The sequence below is a fragment of the Musa acuminata genome, chromosome BXJ1-7 (assembly GCF_036884655.1).
Source record: "Musa acuminata AAA Group cultivar baxijiao chromosome BXJ1-7, Cavendish_Baxijiao_AAA, whole genome shotgun sequence".
In the NCBI taxonomy this organism is placed as follows: Eukaryota; Viridiplantae; Streptophyta; class Magnoliopsida; order Zingiberales; family Musaceae; genus Musa; species Musa acuminata.
The window spans coordinates 29181496-29206598 of record NC_088333.1 but is presented as its reverse complement, the minus strand read 5'-3'; the positions used below and the strand labels follow the sequence as shown (position 1 = coordinate 29206598).

General features: G+C 35.8%; 1 protein-coding gene and 1 long non-coding RNA gene across 3 annotated transcripts; one reads left to right on the top strand and one right to left on the bottom strand.

The window, feature by feature from the left end:
* Positions 1–3840: 3840 nt before the first annotated feature.
* On the top strand, positions 3841–4917 carry LOC135679970 (uncharacterized). The gene is made up of 2 exons (XR_010515386.1): positions 3841–4093; positions 4660–4917. It is a non-coding gene; the product is annotated as an uncharacterized LOC135679970 (long non-coding RNA).
* Positions 4918–5581: 664 nt separating this feature from the next.
* Positions 5582–22023, bottom strand: LOC135679014 (paired amphipathic helix protein Sin3-like 2). 2 transcript variants are annotated; one of them, XM_065192354.1, is made up of 18 exons: positions 21755–22023; positions 21487–21648; positions 21213–21390; positions 21033–21131; positions 20782–20946; positions 20340–20565; positions 16589–16857; positions 16346–16500; positions 15950–16074; positions 15584–15838; positions 11129–11553; positions 7228–7887; positions 7045–7145; positions 6821–6959; positions 6595–6744; positions 6208–6371; positions 6004–6127; positions 5582–5890 (listed from the first exon to the last, which is right to left on the bottom strand). In XM_065192354.1, the coding sequence occupies exons 1-18, from the start codon at positions 21838–21840 to the stop codon at positions 5801–5803; spliced, it is 3573 nt and encodes a 1190-aa protein (XP_065048426.1). In that variant the 5' UTR covers positions 21841–22023; the 3' UTR covers positions 5582–5800. The 2 variants fall into 2 exon arrangements, with proteins under 2 accessions (XP_065048426.1, XP_065048425.1); XM_065192353.1 differs by having other exon boundaries at positions 21487–21651; positions 21755–22022.
* Between the last annotated feature and the right edge of the window lie 3080 nt (positions 22024–25103).

Here is a 25103-nt window from a genome sequence, read left to right as displayed (position 1 = left end):
CGTCAACTAGAGGCCTTCCTTCAATAGGCGAAGGCCAACCACCCTCTTACATATTCACTCCTTTTGACGGGCTTAGGAGACAACCCTTATAGAAGTTTTCTCTCCTCTCTTTACAACTCAAACTTTGAAGAACAGAAGGAGGAGAACTTTTGGTCTTTACAACAATTTTGAGCTCTAAGAATCACAGAAAGATATCAAGATTTCGAGTGTAAGTTGCTCCTTTCAGTGCTAAATGGGTGGGGTATTTATAGGCCCCAACCCAGTTCAAATTTGGAGCTCAAAATTGTCAATTCCCGAAATTCCGGGATCAGGCGGTTGCACCTCCTGACTGGGGCGGTTGCACCGCTTGGCAGAGCTCGAAGACTGAGCCTCTAGGCGGTGCCACCTCTGTCAGGGGCGGTTGCACCTCTGCCATAGCTCGAAGACCGAGCTCAAGCGGTTGCACCTCTTGACTAGGGCGGTTGCACCACCTGGCAGAGCTCGAAACTTGAGCTCAGGCGGTGCCACCTCTTGTCAGGAGAGGTTGCACCACCCAGTCTCGCTCTGAGACTGAGCCCAGGCGGTTGCACCTCCTAGCTGGGGCAGTTGCACCGCCCAATCTCCCTGGGAGACTTAGCCCAGGCGGTTGCACCTCCTGGCTTGGGCGGTTGCACCTCCCACAGCAACCAGGGTCCGAATGGGTTGATCCATTCGGCCCAATTTGGGTTTTTCAGGGGCCCAATTGCCCCAAGATTAAGCTAATGGGATCACCTCCCATTTTCAACTTAATCATTAGTGCTAACTACAATAAATCCTAAGACAATTTCTACAGCTTGCTCCGGTGCGTCAATCGCTTCTTCCAGCGAGTTTCCGGCGAACTTCCGTCGATCATCCGATGAACCCTCGGTGATGCTCCTGCAGACTTCCGGCAAACTCCTGGACTTGCAACGATCCACTTAGCAAGTTCCGACGAGCTTCTTTGGCAAGCTTCTGGACTTCTCGGATTTGTTCCCGTAGAACCTCCGACGATTGTCCGAACTTCCATCGAGCTCTCGAACTCCCAACGTGATCATTGTCATGACTCCGGCGCAACTCCTGCTGCATGTCTTACTTTCATCGTAGTTAATCCTGCACACTTATCTCAACACATAGATTAGACAACAAATGACAATTGACTTCATCATCAAAATCCGAGATTCAACAATGATTTCATCATCAAAATCTGAGATTCAACACTAAGTACACATTGAGACGACGGAATCATTGTTTGACAATGAGGTGTCATCAACCATCTAGCATTCCGTGAGCGGATCAATCAGTGAACTAATTCTCCAATGAGCACTTGCACTATAGCCCTAGTATCCCCACATTAGCAGCTATGATACCATCCGCCTTCATCATATGGATGGGCATACAATACACTAGTTTATCCGGTTATCTTGATATCCCTCTCGGGTAACCTATGACCAGGATTATTTACGGTCTGTGTTTAAAGGTGAATTCATCTCATTATCACGATCTCATCATGATCCAATTCTCATTGCATAGATATGAACATCACAATATATTTATGCATCAAGCAATATAAAATAAGAAAATATCATAATAATAATAATAATAATAAAGATTATGTGTCATTTCATGCATGCCACCACTCACGTGATTGGTTTGTATGACACATATAACTAGCATCTCATCTATCTAATATCCTAGAGACCGTATATTGGGCATAGTAACATCAAGCCCATACGAAATCTTGTCTAAGCCTCACTCTAATCGAATTCTCCCGGAAGACTCATCTCTCAATTTGAATGACCCTAGCTAGAGATTTTGTCTGAGCGAGCACATATGAGATATTTCTCTCATGATACCAAGAGCGGATGATCCTCTATTGACACTCAATTGTCTTCATAAGGTTGGTTGTCATTCCCGAGAACTAGTTGTACTAGATCTGGAACTTCCAAACCTATAAGTCCGACATAAAAAAATAGAGTACTCATATAAGATATCTTTAGTGTCTTAAGTCTAAGGACCAGAGACACAATTGGGACTATAGAATCGCTGTCTGATGTTAGGTACGTAAGCGGATCAATCAGTGAACTCATTCTCTAATGAGCACCTACATTATATCTCTAGTGTCCCCACACGAACGACTATGAGACCAGCCGCCTCTATCATATAGATAAGTATACAGTGCACTAGTCTATCCGATTATCTCGATATTCTTCTCGAATAACCTATGATTGAGATGATTTAGGATTTGTGTTTCAAGACGAATCAATCTAATTATCATGATCTAATCACGATTTGATTCTCATACCACAGATCTAAGGACATCACATTACACATCTAAATAATATGTGATAAAATGTTAGTAATAATAAGTAAAAAGATCATCATAATGTATCACAGGTATTATCACTCACGTGATTGGCTTATAGGGCACCTATAACTAATACTCTTAAGTATTTATAGTAAATAAATAAATAATCACCTAAACTATCTAATCTAATACAAGAGTCAAAAAAACATGCAACTAAATAAACCAACAGAATTTCAAGAAAATAATTTATCCATTATGATTTCATAGCTATTATTATCATATTTAAATCATCATCATTGTGATATTCTTCTAATGCACTAATAATATTAATACAAACAACTAAAAAATATGTACAATAGATAATAAACACTGGACAAAGTATATATTGTATTATTAGAAGTTTTTAAAGCTATAATAAAATTATATAATATTTTTTATATTCAAAAGATTCTTTGAGCAATTGATATGAGGAATTCTCTTGGGTAGGAACATCCCAATAGAATTCCTCATTGGACCTTTTGGACCTTTCGCTATTTAATTTATAAAATCTAGCTCATTCTTTCATTACTTATGGATGACCCCATAAAAATTTAATAGGTTGTTAAATAGAAAAAAGGAAATTTTTAAGAGATCTAAATCCGTCTTGTGTATATAAATTCAAAACATGGTAACATCAGAAAAGATACCACTAAAAGTAGATTGACAAACTTTCTGTAATACCATAATCGAAATAGTATTTGCCACTACATTATCAAAACTGATAAAAATTTTGGAAACTAAATAACACTATTCTAAAATTATTTTTATCATTGTATAAATATTATTAATTGTATGTCATTCATCAAAAACTCTAAAAGAAATAACTCATTTTGCATGATTCACCCATTATCTATCTAATGACAAGTGACTCTCTTGTATTAGTACATTTACTATTGATCACTTCAAATATCAGCACATATAGAAACACGATTGTCTAAAGCTCCAAAATAAATTTATAAATATTTTTTATTTTTTATAAAGATTATATAAAATGCAAGAGTGGTATGAGGAACTCATTTTTTATTTTTTATTTCTTATCAATCTTATTATGATTCAATATGAGATAATTAATCTATTGGCTTCATTAAGTCTAAACTATTAACTCAAAGTATTTGAAGTTATCGTCAAGATCTAATATAGCCCTCCAATTGTCCTGGTTTGATGGAATAATTGATATGTTGATTTTATTAAACTTAAATTATTATATTAAAATATTTAAGTTCAAGTTAATAATAATATACTCATCTGACTCTTATAAGTTAATTTTAGTTCTATCTATTTTCGATATAAAACTAATTATGATGTTACATTTAGAAGCATCCTCTTTTGTCGAAATCTTTAAGAACTTGTTCGATTCCTTATGAGAACTTGCATCTAATTCCATGGAAACGGCTACCAAATCGTAGTACTTATTCCATGTCAACATGCAACTATTACTTTGTCCTCCTTGGGATGTGAATCCAATTCGAGATGTTATCTGTCTAGTACCAAGTGTTCGCTATAAGTACCCCAAGTTTGGAAGCTAAATCTACTTATCCCGAGCACCATTTGCTAGCTTTTCTCAGCCTTCTTTTCTCTACTAGTAGAGAGCTGTGAGAAAAAATGGCGACAGTCAAGGCTGCAAGACCTGCAAGGGTTGCTGTGGGAGAGAGAAAAGAGCCTGCCAAGGCCGGCGACGGAGCACCGAAGGCTCCCGTAGCGAAGCGGGCTCCCAAGAAGTCCGAGAAGAAGCCCCGGGAGCTGAAGAAGAAGGTACATCGGATTCCTGACTCTTGAAAGACTATTCATATGGAGAAAAAGAAAAGATCGATTCAGTGGTAAGAGAAAAAGTAAAAGAAAATTTTACTAAAATAAATTTAAATAGTTGTAATTTAATTAAAAAAAATATAATTTCGTGTATCGATAATGTAGCAATCAGCACTTGGACTGATCCTACCTATATCGACGAACAATATCAATAAAAATTCTTTAGAAATACTGAAAATGTATATATATATTCTCAGTACAAAACAAGTGTCGTCGGATGGTAGAAGCCTTAAATGGGATCGTCCAATTTCCTCTAATCCGCATATCGGTAAGTTTTGTGTGATCGATGCATGCCATCTTTACCCAATTGAATCGAGCGAGATTGCAAAAATTGCCATGTGATCGGTCCTTAAATAATTGATACATTACAGTTTTCTGTGATCGAGTCCTAAATAATCGATGCATGACAGTGTCAAAACAGCAGAGTTATTATTGAAATGACCCAACTTAAAAAAACCAAGAAAGTGATGAGGGGTATACTCGTAGACTACTGATCTGACGCTTTACCGCAGGCCAAGAGCAGCAAACCAAGCGCCAAAAATTAAGAGCAGCAGCAGCATTATGATGATTTGGGACACTTCACACCATCCCTATCATATGATGTCTTGTGGTTTTCTTTATTCCCATCTTTTATCCAGTCGACTGTTGTGTAGTCTGAATGCTGCTGTGATGCATGTGTATGCGCAGCCTTGCGATTTGGGAACACGCACAGATGTATCTTGGAATTGTCGCCATGTTACGTGGAAATAAAGTGGTAATTTAGTACTGCATATCTTGAGCTATGTGATTCTGCAACAACTAATCTTGGAAATTTTTGATATATATATATATATATATATATATATATATATATATATATATATATATATATTAGTAATAATAAATCCATCCAAATTCGGGAATTTTTTTTGCATTTCCCTCACTAAATTTAAACTTTAACTTATATATTAAGTTTTCATTATAGATTGACATGACACTCTTTTTGCTAAGGTGCATTGCTTTCACATCAGCATTGTTAAAAAGAAAGCATTTTTCCGAGTTTGAGTTCCGAATTGGGAATTTTCTTTGCGCTCGGTCAATAGAATGGATTCCACATTACAAGAGTCCTGGCTTCTAAATCTCCAAATCAAGGATCTCTATCCAATCGATTAATGTCTCTCTCTACTAACAGAATAAGACATTTGTTGTATTATGCTTGAGATCATTAACTGAAGCATCGTTGATCATGATTTATGATGTCCATCATATCAATGAATTAATTTTTGGTAGGATTATTATGTCGAAGGTTTTTTCGTTTTTAGCATGTAGTTCTAATAAATTTATCAAAATAAATTATCATTTGGCAAGTCGACTGTCAATTAAACGCTAAATAGAATCATATGCGAACAACTAAAATCTCTCCATTATTTTATTGTGGTCTATGTAGACCCCATGAACAATAATCAGTAAAATTTTATTTCTTAATTCAACCTTCTGTAGATATATATATATATATATATATATATATATATATATATATATATATATATAATACACGGAAAACAATATATTAACAACTTTATTTCAAAGACAAATAGACTGAAAAAAAAAAAAAAAAAAAAAGAGTCCTGCATCAATAACAATACCATAGTTACATGATGCACAAAAATGAATTTACAAATCAAATCTCTTTGGCTCATATGCAAATCTATTTCTCTTTTCCTTGCGGAACAGCAAGTCTTCTGTGCCCATCACGTAGAGAACCTGCATCACATGCCATTTCGAGCGTTAAAGAAAGAACAGTAGAATGGCAATAAAAAAAAAACCAGAGATGGTTTCTGCAATTTCATCCTTCTGTCAAAACCAAAACCGAGTACCTTAAATGAATTTAGTATTCGGCATTGCAGACCATTGGTGACTTGAATCCTTTCCATGGGCTCGCAGGTAGCACAATGTCCATCACAATTACACTTGTGATACTTGTGAAAGTTGCGAATATTCCTGCAAAAACAATGATGAAAATGCTACGCAGCAGCCGATCACCAAAAGAAGAAAAACCACAACATTATATAAATAAATACCTCCGAAGAAAACCTTTATATGTTCCCTTCTCATCTGAAATATTTTGAAGAAAACCACTATAAAAGTAAGCTGCAAAATCAGGGTTTGAAGGAACTACATTTGCTTCAGTTTCATCATTGGGATGTTCCAAAAGCTGTATGGATATCCGTGTGGGGTTGAAGGACTACAAAAAAATAGATTATATGAGTCATGCTCCAGAAAAGACAGCTGCAGAATAAGAGAAGTTTAGGTTTCATATATAGTAAAATCTGACACTTCCTATCCTCTTAGTTAACAAAATCTACTCAAATTGGGATATCAGGTAGCTGAGACGAGCATATGATTTCAAGCAAGAATTGAGCATTTGATATAACTTTTTTTTTCAAAAAGTAATCTCAAGAACCTACACATTCAAATCGGAATAAGTCCGCATTATTAATGACACGAGCATTTTGGAGATAAACCAGGTCATCAAATCTCCCAGGTCCTCTTTGTTTTTCATATGCATAGAGCTGAAGAAACTTATTGTTTGTCTCGCTTATTGCAACTGCTTTCAGCTGAAAGGACACAAGTAGTTCATTTAGATAAGATTGAAATATTCAAAGAGAAATCCTACCGTAAAATGAGATGTACCTGTTTGACAAGTTTATGTACCAAGATATCCAATGTAGAAAGTATATATGACTGAGGTCCAACAAAAGCAAGGCAGTCATCTTCAAAATTCGATTTGTCAGTAAGACCACCGAGATAACTGTAAAGTGCATCCTTAAATCTGCATTCACATTATATATCAACACATAACTGATTGGGTTGTGAATATTTAGAAATATAGCTTCAATCATTTCGAGAGAAGTTACCTTGCATATTGATTATGATGATTTGCATTGTCCTGATTACTGGACCGTATTTCTGCTGCTAATGAATTTGTCTTAGCAGAGAGTATTCTCTTATACAAAATCTGCCAAAGATGAGATTATAAAAATGAAAAGTGGTTATCTATCTAGCTAAATATAATAGAATTAAAAATAAAATTTTCTAACCTGATGGATTTTAAGAAGCAAATAAAATGAAGTACTGCCATAGAAGATCCTTGTTTGCCTATCTTCATTATGTAACAATCTAGGTGCATGCTCAGTAAGAGGTTTCGATGTTTTCAACTGACAAGCTGAAAATGGTAAGTTTGTTCCCTCTCCCTGAAAATTATCAGCATCATCAGACATCTTGTCAACCTGTACACTTCCACCCTTGGCATCATGATCTATCTCATCCTCTTCCTCATTATCATGAGAGGATTCCTGAACATCATTGTCATCACATTGGCCGTGTGAAGCATCTACAACTGCCTCATGTGCATTTGGGCTGTCGTTAAAAGGCCCTGATGCACTCTCAATGCCCTCGTTTTCAGCATCACCATTCACTTGTGCTTCTGCATCTACCACAAAATCCACTGTCAGTGCTCCAGGACCTAATTGAAATTGTCTTCCTTCTGTACCATCGTCAACCAATTTGTCCATCACAATACCCTCAGAATCCACAACTATATTCTCTTCAAAATATACTTCAGGTGATAACTCGCCCTCTTCTTTCTCATCTTCATTGTTACAGATTGCAGAAACTTCATTGTATTGATGAACTTTGTCATTAAATCTTATTGGGTCACCACAAGTTCTGTCAACAACAGATTCCTGATTCTGGCCCCCCTAAAGCACAAATAGAAGATAATGACTCAATTAGAATACATGCACGAATATATTCTGGCCCACCTAGTACTCTTACAGTATCTCCATAGACTTCAATCAGACATATCTCACAAGCAGTTGAATTAGTGAATTATGTAAGAAAGATAAACCAAGTCTGTTATTGACAAGAGGAAATTCACTTGTTCATTTCATTAGGACATTAATGGCAACTAGCAACAAGTGGCCACAAGATTTCCATAAAAACATATTAACAGGTAGTGACTGCAATAGTTAAAAGCAATTGTATTAAGGATTGGGACTAAGCTAAAGATGAACAAAATCCAGTGATTCACCAAAGAGGAAGCACCAGACCACTCTTTTTACACCAAACATGGACCATGTTACAAAATGTGCACAATATAGTTGTTACATGATTAGAGATTAAATGTTAGGATGCTCTAGTATAAATCACCTAGGTGAGTCTTCTAAAATTGGGAGAAAAAAAAAGGGGAGCCTATAGATGGAAAAGCATGAGGACCAATAAATGTGTTATAACCAACAAAAGGGTAAAGCACAAAACAGTAAGGCTATCTAATTTGAAAGAACATGCAAGAACAAAAGGAACATAAATAAGAACATTATAGAGGAATTTGTAATAATACTTGAAAAAATCAAAGTTGATTAATTATTCATTCAAATTTAATGAACTAACAAACAATACATCAGTTCTCACAAGAAAATCATATTGCCTTGCCTGAGATCTCCATTATAAGCCAAAAGAGTATGGTTAGGAAAAGGTTGATCTGTAACTAAGAAGTAAAATAAAAGTCCAGAGATGAAGTTTTTAGGAGAACAAAGTCAACAATGTCAAGAACAATGCAACACAAATAGAACTAGGAATAGAGACATGAAAGCTGATAACCACATCAAAAAGAACCAGTTGGACAACAAAATCAGATAAATACCTTAGAGAGCATTGAGAAAGAAGTTATGATATACCAGAAATGACACACTAATGAGATAAATTCAAGGTGACACTCTGAATGGCCAAAATGTAAGATCAGAAGAAGTCTCGATAAGAGGACAATAAAGAATGATCATTTTCCAAGAACCTCGGGAAAAAACATGGCATCTGCATGTTTGAGCATCATTGTGAACTATATAGGCCAAGCTGCATGGGCTGGACATGTACAGAGAATCATAAAAGGCTTCCAAGAATATTTACATTCTTGAGTGATTAAGTTTAAGAAAAAAGATCCAACACAAAGCCCAACTTCTTTCCATACAAACAAGCAGTCTCGACTATCCTGACAACAATCAGCCACCAAAGATCAACAAAATGCATTTCAATATGAAATAGATAGGATGTACCGGCCCAAGCATCGATGGGTATAAGGACCGTCTCATTTCAGGTGGTCTAGTCCACCCATATAAAAAGGCCATGTGATTACCCTAATAGCTTCTCACACACACCACATAAAGCCCCGACAGCCTTTGCCATGCAAAACCGCACACCTCTGCCACACACACCGTGCACAGCTGCACACCTCCATCATGACCTTGTGCTCACCTCTGTCGCACACAGCTACCTACACCTCTTCTCCTCTTCATCTTCCTGCTCCTTCCTCTTCCTTTCTCTTCCTCCTTCATCCTTCTTCCTCCATCATCTCCTCTTCCTCCACTTCCTCCACCATCTCTTCTTCCTTCCTCCTCTTCCACTGCCTTTTCGTCTTCTTTTTCTTCCTCTTCGAAACACTGGTGCGTATCGATGTACCAAAATATGGTATTGACCACCATGTACAGATCTTATCAGATTATTAAAACCGGTCTGATAACCGAAATGGCGATTCTTGACAAAGATGCAAGGAAACCAGCAAATAGACAATATACAAATGATAGTTTGTGGAAGTGAAATTCTATACAATATCATTAGTACAAGATAACAGGATCAAATGTTGATATAAAAGTAGACATATGGATCAAATTAATTGAGAACACAAAATTTGAAGAATAAGCACTTCTCTTGCCATAGCAAGATCAGCTCCTATTATAAACTAGAATTATAATAAAAAATTGACACCCATTCTCTAATGAAAGCTCAGTATGAGCTGACACGAATTGCACGTAAAGAGAAAAAAAAGAAAACTTACCTAACTCTGACCACTGATAGAATGAGAGAGCAAAGTGTGACATCCCAATCAATCTCATACTGGAAATGGGAAGGGAGTTATGATAATATATGATTTTGAATAGGTCTACCACCAGTTATAGGATTTTGAGAATTTTGTGATGTGATTAAAAAGCTCATATATCCATCATCTCCTCTTCCTCCACTTACTCCACCATCTCTTCTTCCTCCTCTTCCACTGCCTTTTCGTCTTCGTTTTCTTGATCTTCGAAACACTGATATGTATCAGTGTACCAACATTGGTATTGGCCACCACATACAGGTCTTATCAGATTACTAAAAGGGGTCCGATACCCGAAACAGCGATTCTTGCCAAAGATGCAAGGAAACCAGTAAATACACAATATAGACCAACAAATGATAGTTTGTGGAAGTGAAATTATAGACAATATCATTAGTACAAGATAACAGGAGAAATGTTGATATAGAAGTAGACATATGGATCAAATTAATTGAGAACACAAAAGTTGAAGAATAAGCACTTCTCTTGCCATATCAAGATCAGCTCCTATTATAAACTAGAATTATAATAAAAAATTGACACCCATTCTCTAATGAAAGCTCAGTATGAGCTGACAGGAATTGCACGTAAAGAGAAAAAAAAGAAAACTTACCTAACTCTGACCACTGATAGAATGAGAGAGCAAAGTGTGACATCCCAATCAATCTCATACTGGAAATGGGAAGGGAGTTATGATAATATATGATTTTGAATAGGTCTACCACCAGTTATAGGATTTTGAGAATTTTGTGATGTGATTAAAAGTTCATATATCCAAGTCACTAGGCCAATGGGCCTACTGAACCATGACAATCAGTATCAGAGTGGATTATGCATGTGTCATAAGAGAGCTCAAGTACCAAAACGCTACCAAAAGATGATGCAAAAAGCACATCAATGCATAGGGCCACCATTGAACTATGGGACTTACACTTTCCGAATAACAATGAAAATCTCTCTGTCTCCTTCATTAATAAAAAGACAAAATATATAATATGTCATTTTAAGGTGATAGTTGTTGTTGTATCATCCTTTAAGAAATTTCTTGAGAAAAAAATTCAGCAGCTTATTACCTCAAAATTCTCATGTTGTTCTTTGGCAATCTGAGTACAGATGACTGACAGATTTGAAGTATGACCAGATATGAGACTTTCATATGCAACTTCAGCATCAGAACCACCAGAACATTGCCCTGAGGATGACAAGGTACTTCTGTAATCATGTTTTTTGTTTTCTTTGTTACTTTCAGTGTCCTGAAGCTGCCAAAAAACCCCGAACATTGGCTCAAAAAAGGTTGTCCATATATTCATGACCTTGTCGAGTTCACCCTCTAAGGTGCAATTCGCATGGCATGATAATTCAATGATCTTGTACAGAACATCATGTATTTCTGCATCTGTATACTCAAAAACCACTGGGATGAAGTGTCCTCCAGCAATTCTATCAAGAAGCATATTATCGTCCATCTCATTTACTTGTTTACATTCTGCCAACAAAGCTGCAGGGTGAAAATGTCAACATATGGTTAACAAGAAAGTTTTGAGTACAGCAGCCAACAAAATCACATAACAGAACAAGCAAAGAACAAGTGCAATATGACAAAATAAGCTTTGTCTACCATGAGTTACCCTGAAAAAGTTCCTGAATAAATACATCAAAACTGTTAAATATATCAATTGGTAGCATAAATATCATAAAAACTAGTAGTAGCTGCTGCGCATGTTCAGTAAGAAGAGTTATCAGAAATGTTGGATAATTGACACGCTGAATTAATACCATGCTAAGGAATTGACTAGATAGATCCTGATCTGGAGTGTAGATGCGGCATGTATACATGTCAGGTAGTAATGATCTCTCAATCAAACCACAAAGTTACAAGGTCACATGAGAAACGATACAGTGAAAAATAAACAAATTATATTAACCAACTATGACTGCATCTGTGGTGGAACAAAAGATACTTTATGGAAATATGATTTTAAAACTTAATCAACCTAGTGAATAAGGCAAGAAAATTTTTTAAGCAGCAATGAGTGTGTTAATACTAGCTGTCAAAATGGTAAAAATTCAAGTAGTAGCAAGTGCAGGATAATCTATTGGTCTAGATAGATTAAAATAGGTTGATGAATCAATAACTAGATCTTTGTTGCATGATCTATACGATAGATTTTAATTTCAGTATCAGACTTGGTGATGGTCCCTCATAGACAGATACATTACGAACATACCATATGATACGCTGCTGAAAACAGACAGTATAGATCATGCTACTTGACTTCTTCAGTTTTCCTTTCAATTTTCACTTCTTCCTCCATGTTTGGTTGCAGCAAGTTGGCTTTCAAGTCATGGGCATATGTGATACCAAATTTTGTGCTCCTGTGAGATGTTTTGAGACCACTCAAGGTTCAGCCATTATATATTATCTAGTTGGTCTAATTTGTTGTATATCACTGGAAAAAGGGGCAGAAAATGCTGAAATCACCTGCTGGACTAGTAGGTATGGACAGTATCCAACAACAGCATATCTTTTCATATCTTTGTTGATCAATACAACTAACTTTCCATGTGAGCCTATAAACCAATTATGGGCAGTATCCAACAACAGCATCTCTTTCGATATCTTTGTCGATCAATGCTTACCTTTCCATGTGAGCCTACCTTTATCTACTTGCCAAGGCTCTTGAGAATAGCCGATTTTTTTTTTCTCAAACTTCAAAAATTTGTGCCACAATGAAACAGATTCTAAGTCACATACATTGCATATGCTAAAAAAGTAGAGACAGGGGCTATTGGACAGATGAACTAAAGAGCTCGACACACCAAGTACAAAATAAAAACACCTTATAGCACAAAATAGCAACTAATACCATTATCACATATGTATTTTTGAAATAGGTTACATATTTGTTATATTTGACCATATAACTGAATCCAAGACAGACTCTCATGACGGAGAGATTTATGATACTCTGAATTTCCATTACTTCAATAGACAAAGTTAAAGCACTCAAGAAGATGAAACACTTCCACCAGCACATGATCATGTCCAATGTACATTTATTAAAATTCCATTTCAACAGATTTTTGAAAACTTAACACATCGAATACTTTAATAAATAACAATTTCCAGATTCCCAGTTTTAAAAATAGTTCCATAATCAGCCTTCAAACAAAACCAAATATTCTCAAGAGGTGAATGCCACATGATTAAATTTCTAAGAGATATTTATTCTTGGTGTTTGGATACTTTTATACAAGGTCTGAAATTTCGTACCGTACCGAAGTTTCGACGATCGCTCGGTATGGTACAGAACGGTATACCGCTCGGTATACCGAGCGGTATACCATTCGATATATATATATATTATATTTATTTTTTATTTATTTATTGATATATATATTATATTTATTTTTTATTTATTTATTGGCTGACGTCGCATCGCCTCGACGACGTCGCCTTTTCCTTCCCCACATGGGGCAACGTCGCCGAGGTGACATTTATTTAAATAATATATGTATATATATAATTATATATATATAATTATATATATATAATTATATATATATAATTATAATTATATATATATATATATATATATATATACCTTGGCGACGTCGCCGAAAAAGGCGACGTTGTGTCGCCTCGGTGACGTCGCCGAAAAAGACGTTGCGTCGCCTCGACGACGTCGCCGAAAAAGGCGACGTCGTGTCGCCTCGGTGACATTGCCGAGGCGACGCGACATCGCCTCGATTATTTAAATTATATATATATATATATATATATATATATATATATATATATATAATTATTCGTTCCGCCCGGTAACGGGCGGTCCGCGTACCGATAACCTCTCGGACCGGTACGTACCGCCCGTACCGGGCGGTACAGTCCGGTATTGCAGACACTGCTTTTATAGACTATTTTGAAAAGAACCTGAATTTTAACACCCTGTTAAGATTAAGTCCTATTGTTCTTGAGATAATTAGACCAAGTTTGTATTGAACTTCTATAGTTATCAACTCAAGATAATTTCAGCTTGCAAGCCCAACACAAATCTGATTTCTAAATAAATCTAACAGATGCTGAACTTCATGTAAATTCAGTTGCTTTCCTCTAATATATTTCCTCCAAAACTTATAGGAGCATATCTTGTAAATTTTACCAATAAATAACCTGAAATTTTTATCTTCATGTGTGATCTCTGGGCACATAACTTGATTTTGATCAAATCAACCTCCTCTAGGCAGGTAGATACATCAAGATTTACCAAGAGATAGGCACCTGACAATTCAAAATAAACTTTCTTCCTTGACTACAGGAACATGAACACCTTGACTCTAAAACAAATGAATTATGTCTCCAATATAAGTTTTCCCACCAGTAGCACCTAAAATTAGTTTATAAAAATACTGGCCAATGATGAAGAATATGACCTCTGATAGCATGATCAAGGTCTGCCATACCGAATCGTACCTCCCGGTACGGGCGGTACGTACCGATCCGACAGGCCAGCGGTACACGAATCATCTGGTATCGGTCTGCACTATAGTAGTGCACTGTAGCACTGCAGCAGTGCACTGTTGTAGTGCACTGTAGCAGTACAGTGCACTGTTACAGTAGCAGTACAGTGCACCAGTACTTTGTAGCAATGCACTGTTACAGTACTACAGTGCTCGGTGCACCTGGGTGTACCGCTCGGTACACCATACTGTACCGGTACCGAGCCCAGGTCGAAATACCGGCACGATACGATATTGCGAACCTTGTATGATTACATTATGTGGCTTCACTAATTCTCTATAGGTTCTTAAATATGTGTATCAAAAGGGTTCCAAATAGAACCTAGGTATTTGCCTCTAGGCAGATCATAATGGAAAAATAACAACTTTATCAAGAAAGGGGTAGAAAAGTATAGTAAATTGTAAACGACGGTAAAAGCAATATGTTTTATAGATAAGTCATGGTGAGCAGGCAATCAAAGTATTGCATAGCACATACGTGGAATGAAGCATATGCAGTTCAAGTAAAAAATTCAAACAAAATATTAAGTATAAATTACTACATAATTGCATCTAAATTACTACCAAATTTCAAGTCCTGCATAAAAATTTATAGGATGATATTTATACTCATAAGTATTTAAGTGATGAGTTATAACAAATGATTACATATTTAAGTGGCAAATGCCACAATATCATGTGGATATATAACACTACCAAGATAATACTAATGCAGAGAAATATAAAAATCTATACTGACATTTTCATGTTTATGCAGATCAAATTAGCTATTGGGATTCATATAATAAAATAAATAGAACTTCCAGAAAGTAACAGGTGTTGCCATCCAGGTGCTGCATATATGATCAGAACCAATAGAACATGTAAAGAAATAAAAAAACCTACACCTTTTATGGAAAAATTGGCCTTTCACCCCAGCCAAATTTTACTAAATATAGTATAAAAATCTAAAAAGGGGAGGAAAAAAGAAAAAAGGTCCATGATGCATCTGATGAAATCAAAATTACCTTTTGAACTCAGGGTCTTTGGATCTTGCTGCTTAAAATAGAAACTACGATGATCAAGTGATCTCAGATGGTTTGTGGCTTGAGCTTCAGTCCAAACTTCACTAAAATCTGATAGTTTTTCTAAAATTTCTTCTTCCTTCTGCTTTAAACGATTCAGTATTACAGGCAATGCAGAACTCACATTCTCACGTACAGCATCAATAAAATCCAGTCCATATTCATCATATAACAGTTCTATACATCTCAAATCTTGAGCTGTCACATAACCAGAAAAAGAACATGAATTTAGTTTTATTGCTTGAAAATAACAAATAAGTTGGATGCACATTCTGCATATATAGCTTATCACTTGAAAAGCATACTAACAAGTAAAGTAGTTTTCAATTGGAATATCACTTTCTCGTTCAACTTTGTCACCCTTGACCTTTAGCAGCATTTCCACCCTCTTAGCAGTTACAGTAACGAGTTTTAAAAGCATATCCAGCTCAAACCTGAATGTATTACAGAGAGTCATATAAAATATTCAAAGTATATATGGTCATAAGAAAGACATTTTGCTTTTGAAAGCTCAGAAAGGAAGATGGATTACACTTATAAGAAATAATTTATAGAGTAAATTTTCTCCTTATCTTTTATATCACTTGATCATCAGGTGTACAATTAAATTACTTGACTATAGCCAAACTGCTTAAGCTTATGTCAACAGGTTATAGTGATCTTGAGCAATTTACTTGCAAGAGTATGCATAATAAACAAAAGTACCTGTCATCATCACATCTGATTAAGCATTCTTCATACTTGTTCCAGTGCATAATCTTAAAAGAATTGTTCTCACTACCTGATGTCATGCATACCAGAGAGTCATTCAAGACAGCCGAACCAATTTCACTCATGTAGCTTGGCGGCAGTATATGACACTGTTAACAGGCAAGCATAAGAGATTAGCAGAGGAAAGATAGTCAATTTCCTAAAAATTAACAAAAAATACATGTTTTTGAATAGTACATGATCGGGGAGAATGACATAACCAGGAGCAGAACGGTGACATTTTGAGGTATCAGGCTTTAAATATCCTTTTCCATGATCACATTCTTCATCATCTCCAAACAGATTGTTTTTACAAGGATCTTTGTCTTTTAAAACAGAACTACCTCCAAAGAGCCTTTTTGTATCTCTAATCCTATCACTCTCAGACAATTTTTCCTGCAAAACATCTCCTTCATGATCCATGTCCATTGGTATCTCTTCTTCATCAACTAGTCTAGCTCGATGGCCTTCAAGAGAAAAGACACTGTTAGCATAGGATGACAAACCAGATATATCAAGTGTAACAACAATAACAAAAACTAATATTTTATTTGTCTGCATTGGAAATGAACATGAGCATGTGAAAAACTGTGGAACCTTGGACACATTTCTAGCATGAGCAATACAAGGCAATAACTGCACAATGACCATGCTCACATGCCATTTCAGCATGATTAGAGAATGCAGAAAGTAATTTCACAAGACTTGGATTAGCTAAAATGGAATTCAGCCTACAACTTAGCTCCATCAATAACAATATCTGTTGCTAAACCAAAATTGCAAATCATATGCAAAATCAATGCCAAAGTCAACACACTTGTCATGAACTTAGAATCACTCAAAGAATAATAAGCATAGAGCATCTTAACTAGAAGAGTAGATAAAACAAATACAATTACTTTTATATGGTAGCACAATTCAGAACTGTATAATCATTAATAGATGTCAAAAAGAAGCTTCTAAAAGTAAAAAAAAATTGCTCTAGTTTATGCTTAATAAATTAATGCGGACAATATTTTCGTATAGGCAAGTTTCCAAAGTATTGGAAATTACACAATAGGTTGCAGTAACATTTTTAAAAAATCAGGGTTGTGCTTCCAAATTAATTATTTGGGAAACAAGTCATGTCCAAGCGTGGCTGGAAATTATCACATTCATTCTTTTTCCAAGGCATTCATCTAACAAGCCAAGCAGAAAACATAGTCCAACCACTAATTCTGAATAACACAAGCACTCACTGAACAAGCAATCTTGCACAAAGACAGAAAAAATTCTATTTTATAAACTTTCTTATCTTAAATTACCTTCACTTTATTTTATAGATTGAGGCATGGGGATTCATCTTTGAACTTCTAAAATGCCCTATAAGGTCGCTAGTAGACAAGTATGTTGAGAAAGAAAAGAATTTAGCGGTTGAAGAGGTGAACTGGAATCTTGGTTGTGTATAAAATCATGAGTTTAGAACTTCAGATCACGATTAAGAATTAAAAAAATTAATCGAAAACCAAACTACAATATCTCACATTTTTGCACTAACAATGAAGAAACTCACAAGTTATGTTCAAAATGCAATTCATGATCCACATTGTTTGTTGATGATAGTTTTAATTATAGAAGGTAGTATAAGGATGAAGTCCAACTTACCCCTAAGGAAAACTTCTATTTTTTTTAACAAAAATACTGTTCAGAAAAATAAAGCCAAAAATTGAGCCAGTTTTGATCAAGGACTAAAATTAATAAGATGGAGCTGAATGTCACTAATCATCAAGTTTACCTTGGACTGGGAGGAAATTTTCTATGGTCGATATAAAAACAGTTCTGTAGTAATAAAAAGAATCAAAACATCTGACAATCGAGACCCCAAAATATTAAGAACATGATTTTACAAACATGAAAATGATTAAATGAATGCAGTGTTACCAGAAAAAGTATCAATATGAAATGATTGTGCTCAGAGAGACTTAGAAGTAGTGCTAACCAAGGATTAAAATGAAGTTTTATTTAATTTTTCTGTGAGTGATAAACAAAATCACCTATTCCTTTCTTTTACAATACTGGTGCTATGCATGCCCTTTGCATGTTAAGCATAAAGAAAGAAAATTCTCGCATTAATCACATTATGAAATATCTTTTTTGTAACTCAATCTGTCTCTATTAAAAAAATGTCCTTATCATCACATCTCCATGTTAGGAAAAAGGGAACCAAGGTTTAGGATCACTAACCATGGCATACATGGAGCAAGACTGCAGCAATGATAAAAAAGATGATCATTCTTTTCCATGGCTTTTAAAGGCCAAATTACATATTAAAAAACTTTGAAGCAGTATTAGCTACAGCTCTTTGAAGTTTCAGGTCGATGCAAAAATTTCCCACAACCAACAATTTTGGTGCCATAAAGTAACAATGACTGAAGGGCTTCTCTTGATCCCAAGGATGATTGTTAGAATCATAAAACTGATAAAAGACTTCACAGGAATTGTCTTTTTAGTTTCTACACATTAATTTTGGACACTGCAGGTGTCTGTCCTGATGATTCTCGAGCATGATTCATATAAAAAAAATTCCAACAATTTGTAAGAACCTTTGAACAAGGATAATTAACAAGACATATCTATTAATAAAACCCATAGTCCCCAAATATAATCCTAGCTCTAAAGGCACATTCTATATTCAACAATTGATCAAATACACGATGGGGCATTGTAAGTGGTAGGGTGGCCTAGTTGCCACAATCTACTGAGATCCAGTCCTGCCATGGATTCATCCCCTAAAAAAATAAAATAAAAAGAAACTAGCATTTCTACCTCAATCCTTCAGAAAGAATTCATAAGTAACAAGACAACTGTAAACAGAACTATAGTTACCTGTTCAATAAGTGCAAAAGAAAAGATAAATAATTCAAGAACCAGAAATACAGAAAGCATGACTAGCATCCAGGACAACTCAACTTCATTCAAATCTTAGATTCAAACATAGGTAAACTAACTATATGATAAATTTACTTTACATTTACAAACTATAATTCATGTTTTACTTTAATTATCATGCTTTGAAAAGACAAGGATCTATGCTAAAGATGTAATCCTGAACTTGAATTGTGTGTCAATGTGAGAACACATTAGTTGAATGGAAATAGGTACATTGGAATCAGGCTCATGGTTGATAAAATATGTTAGTGATTTGGTCCTTTATTACACTCATTGGTTTCCTGCAGAGCAGCAGGATGTCCGACAACAGTAGGCAACTCCACATTTCATTCCCAAGAACAGAATTGTAGCAGAAAATCTCTGTATCCCAACAACTGATGAAATGTTCTATGAAGCAAAATGTGTGTAAACTTATTCATTTTCTTCTATTCAAATATGTTACTAAAATGAAGTCAAGGTTCATTTAGAAATATGATCTACAAGATGAGATCATGCATAGCGTCATTTCATGTGCAAGTGGTTCACTATGGTAGTATTTGGTGGTGCACAACCAATGTTTAATCATGATCCATACTAGACTTCCATGTCCATAAGAAAGCGGTAAATCACAAATTACCAACCATTGAGCCCTTTGAATTTCATCTTGAGGCCATGTCTTAAGTGTGAATTTATTAACTCCTTGTTATAATATAAAAATCATGAATACTATGGAGGATCAGCTACACAAAACTTCTACTAGTTTTCTATTTTCAATAGGCTTAAACAGGCAAGAATACAAACATCAATGTTATTTTTTTAGCATGCCTAAACAAACAAGGGACTGTAAATATACGATTACAATTAGACATATTTAACAGGTCATTAGACATTTTAGCTTCTGTTTTATGAGAAAAAAATACTCAACTAGCATGAAGATCAATCGATGGCACCAAGTTATTCTGTAGTCTGTACAAATTCTCTTATTATTCAAAAGAAAAAAGCTTTGTATGTTAAACTGCAAATTTTGAAGTAGCTTCTTCACCTTTATGCGGTGGCTCAGCCACACAGTGATCAAACCTTTGAGAAGGCTTTTGCACTGGCAGTAAATTGTTCAAGTTCTTATGAGTCTCCTTTTGCACCATGCACATCTTGCTTGAGCCTCTTTGGTCCTTACCCACCACAGAATGTCTCTCAATGTATTTTTTACTCTTGCTGTGCTCTAAGTTGCTCAAGTGACAATCAGCATACAAACTGAGACGGCCTTCCTTCTGAAACATCCGGCGATTGCAAGTTTAAGGTTAAAATACATTTTAGTGCATATATCAGGTTATTTCTACAAAGCAATTCCTACTTCCTAAACCTTGTTCTATGCTGAAGAATGACATTAGTTTTGACCATAAGACCAGATATAACTGCTGAAACCATGAAACTTATCAAGCGACAATGTCCCAGTCCCGAAAGAAAGAAAGAAAGAAAGAAAGTACCTCTCCGGCAGGAGCATCATTAGAATTTGTTGGCCTTTCTTCATCCTGGGGACTGAAAGGCCTGCTAGACGACACAATACCATAACGCTTTCTTTCTGAACCATGATTAAAAAAGAAACTATACTCTTCAAGCAAGTCATCATGGCCTTGAAAAAGCGCCATTACCTGATAAACAAAAAAATGTCAGAGCTTTCCAGAGACAAAAGATATGGCACGTACCACAAATGAAAAATAACGTAAACGCAATGAACCTCTTCGTGTACTTGGTCCATGGGCTTGCGATCTGTTCGATGCATTCTGAAAATATCCAAGAACGACGTATACTTCGCCTCATTGTTTGAGAAACGACTCTGCGTGAAGAAAAAAGAAAGTCACAGGAGAACATCACCAGTATCTAAAACAGCTGCAGAAATAAATAACAAGCTACTAACCCGTACTCTGCGAACATGAGCTAGGGCATCTCGGTAATCGGGCTTCTTTTCAGAAACGGAAGGGGCAGGTGCATCCCAACCCTTGGGCACAAAGACGTCGAAGGCAAGGGCCGACTCAGGGAGCCCTGAAATCCTGAGTAACTCCTTCAGTCTTTCCACGGTCTCATGTACAGCGGAACTGCAATCAACTCCACAAGATTGAAGATCAATACTGGCAACTTAAAAGAAGATTTCCGAATCGAAAAGAACGATGGAAAAGACTACAATATCAAACCTTTGTTCTTTCATATCCACCACGGTATCAAGAAACTCCTCGTACTTGTCAGGATCAAGACCTTCCTTCAACGCCACCAAAAACTCTAGGGCATCGTCGCAACTCACTTTCCGGCGATCAGCGCTGGGGCTTGTCATAGCGGCACCGCGGTGTTGCTTCGATCTGCTTCAAAACCAAAGAGAGATGGAATCTCAAAACGAGACCATAAATTTTGCAACGCCACAGAGAACAACGAAGCAAGACAGAAAGAGAGGAAGCGACAACTCACAAATCGTCCGCAGGGGATCCCGTCGGCTTCCGCTTCCGCTTCCGCCGCTCGACGGAATGATCGGGATCGTCCCCACTCCCTTCCATGCCTATGGACAGTCGTCGTCGGGAAGCCCAGAATTGCAAGCGCCGCAGTCTTCTCCACGACCATCGTCCCCGAACATGAGATTATATACAGACAGGGGGAGGGAGTCGTAACGGAAGACAGAGTTCCCAAACGGGGACTTGCCATGTGCACCGTGATTCGGATCTCATCTAGGACGCATTGAGATTCTCACAAGCCTCTACGACAGCCACGGAGGGTTTCCGAGTGGTAATCGGAGACAGCTTCCCGCCGCGCGCGTGCATCGCGATTCGGATCACATCTAGGACACGTTGAGATTCGCACAAAGCTGCTGATGAGCAGTAGTTAGCGTAGCTGAAGATTTTTTACCATCATCATCATCATCATATATATATATATATATATAAGCTGGAAATCAAACATAGGGAGGGGTTCGGAACAAATAACATCTTCATTTATGACGATTAAAGATCAAATATTTTAGACATGTTTTGCATGACTATCATATCAACGTTTAACCAATGATAAATAGCACTCGTGCATCGAATAAGTTGATTAATACTCTTAATTATATTTACTAACAATATAAGCCGTCAATATTTGTTTTGAATACTTTTTTTGCGGTCTTTACAAATAATATTTATATAGTATTCGGGTGATACCCTAAGCTTTAGGAATTTTAAGTGAATCATATATATTTTGCTAATTTAATTTATTTTAACAGACTCTTGAATTTAAGCTATAATAAGTTACTAGATACTATCGATTTAGATCATGACATATTGATCTAATATAATATTGAATATGGTGAGAGACTCACAAGTATTAGGGGATGGATGAACGTAGAGGAAGAATTTAATATGAAATCATTCATCGAGACACGTCCTCACGTGAATCATGATATATTTTGATTTTGGGTCACGATGATTTCGACAAGACTCGGACTAGTAAATAAAAGTTTATAATACACAAATTTAATCTCACATGGGAGAGAAGATTTGAATAAACTTGTGAATGGTTTAGCCCCCCCCACCCATCAATTCTTCCTTCCTTCCGTCAAATTGGATCGTAGAAAGTAGTATCGATCAGGTAGGCAAGAAAGTAGTCTCCAAATATATATATATTTATGGTTAAGATATAAATATAAGTAAGCACCAAAGGAATTTTATAATCGATATATATTTGATTTGCAAAGAACATGGCCAGTGGCACCAAAGGAAAGGAGATTAATTTCATTTAACCGATCTCGATGAAATCGATGGATGAAATCGTGATTCATTAATTAGATTAAATTAACCTTCTCTTTTTATTTATTATTAAGGATAATTAGACTTTTTTAAACCAATTTTAAATATTTTATTATTATAAAAATGAAAAAAAAAAGAATAAGAAGAAGAAGAAGAAGAAGAAGAATCATTTCTCTCCCTTCGTCTTCATCTCGATGTGCCATCATTTTCCCTATCATATATGATAATATATTCGATGTATATTTATATTTTTAACAAAAAGAACAAATAAAAAAATCCAACTATAATGCATAATGTTAAATACTAGACTCATTCTCAATGTGTTTTGCAAAACCTTGGAGAGAATTCATGGAGTTGATAGAAAGTTTCTAATACCAACTAGTGTTCCTACAAGTTCCAAGGTTTCAAGGATGACGTCGATCATATTTATCATAGATAATAGTGCCAAAAAGTTAGTATTATTATTAAGATTAGCAATAGCATATTTAGCTTAGAGTGTAAATTAAGTGAGCTCAAGATCAGATACATCGAAACCCCACAATATATTTGGGAGTAGTGGCCACACCCTAAGAGATGGAAGACCTTTAACATCATCAATGTGTTTATACCACAAAAAATTATGGGTGGTATTGATGGTCTTGCGTGAGGCATTTTTACGAGTCCAGAGAGAGTGTGTATAGGTAAAGAGTTTAAAACATTATTAATTAGCACAACATTTGTGTAAGGAAGTTTTCCAATTGGAAAATCTAGTGCGTATTTTGTTAGTAAGATCTTCATGCTTTGAAGCAAGAATCTTATGTGATGCAATTTGAGCTCCAAATTTCTTTTAATCTAAAGGCACGATTTTCTATTTGCTCTAAAAGTTAAAAAGATATCATCGACACATATTATGAGGTTCATATGATAATCTATGACTAAATTTGAGAGGAGTGAGCAGATCCTAGCATACAACATTGTGGTGAGTAATTAATTACACAACTAATATGTAAAGATTTGAATATAAGGGTTCACCTTGCCAGACTCTCCTTCCTTTGGCTTGTAAAAGAGTTGGATTTCATTCCATTAACATGACAAAAGAAAATAGGAGAAAAGATGCATAGCATAATCTATTAAATAAAAACAGGTGCAAAGATGATGAGGCTCCATCAAAGGCTTTTGCTAAATAATCAAAGGATTTCAATTCTTGGAGTTATAGAATGAGTGAGCTATTTCTTAGACAATTAAGATGTTATGGATCGAGTTTTAATGAAGGATCGGTCTTTAATGAAGGCAGCTTATTAAATAGAGAGAGAGAGAGAGAGAGATTAAGTAACTGAGATGAGGCTTGAGGTGATTTATAATTTACATTGCAACTTTTGCCAAGATCCTATAATTTACATTTGCAAAGGAAAATAAATCTATAATATTTAACATCTTTAGAATAAGAAATCTTGGGAATAAAGATAAGAATGGTTGGGCAACAGCAATATTGTAAAAAGGATGAAAAGACTTGCAAGAGAGATTGACAAAGTAGGATTTTTAGAATTCACTGCTAAAATCATCAACGCTAAGGCTTCTATCATCCCCTAACAAATTGACAGCAACATGTATTTCCAAAAATTATGGGGCAACACCAATCCAAAGAGATATATAATGTTGACTGAAAATTTTAACTGCTCACGTTGACCAGATCTGTGCCCCCAAACTTGGCTCTTCATGCACATGTCCAATGCTTGACCACCTATATTCATTCGACATGACAAGTCATTTACCTTGTTATCCCTGTCCATCGCATTGCAAGCGAAAACTAGACTTGTACGAAGAGCGTTCTCCATCGGATCCCAGCGAAATACATACACACACACACACACTAAGCCAACAACGTTCTCCAACTCACTCTTCCTCTCTTTTGGAGACAAGAAAACTAGCCTATAATACATACACCATTCACTCCACCTCAAAAAGTTCTATCAGCCTTTCAAACACAAACAGAACAGTCACTTTTTCCTCTCCCCTGCTGTTAAGGGCATCATCAGCTTGACACCGACAGCAATCAATGG

What these genes read in the sequence shown, in the direction of transcription:
- LOC135679014 (XM_065192353.1), bottom strand. Translation starts at nt 21,840, where the DNA reads ATGGAAGGGAGTGGGGACGATCCCGATCATTCCGTCGAGCGGCGGAAG. An exon ending in CTCATGTTCGCAGAGTACGG is followed by an intron (nt 21,132 to 21,212) that starts GTTAGTAGCTTG and finishes TTCTTCACGCAG; the next exon opens with AGTCGTTTCTCAAACAATGA. An exon ending in ATGTCATTCTCCCCGATCAT is followed by an intron (nt 16,501 to 16,588) that starts GTACTATTCAAA and finishes GCCTGTTAACAG; the next exon opens with TGTCATATACTGCCGCCAAG.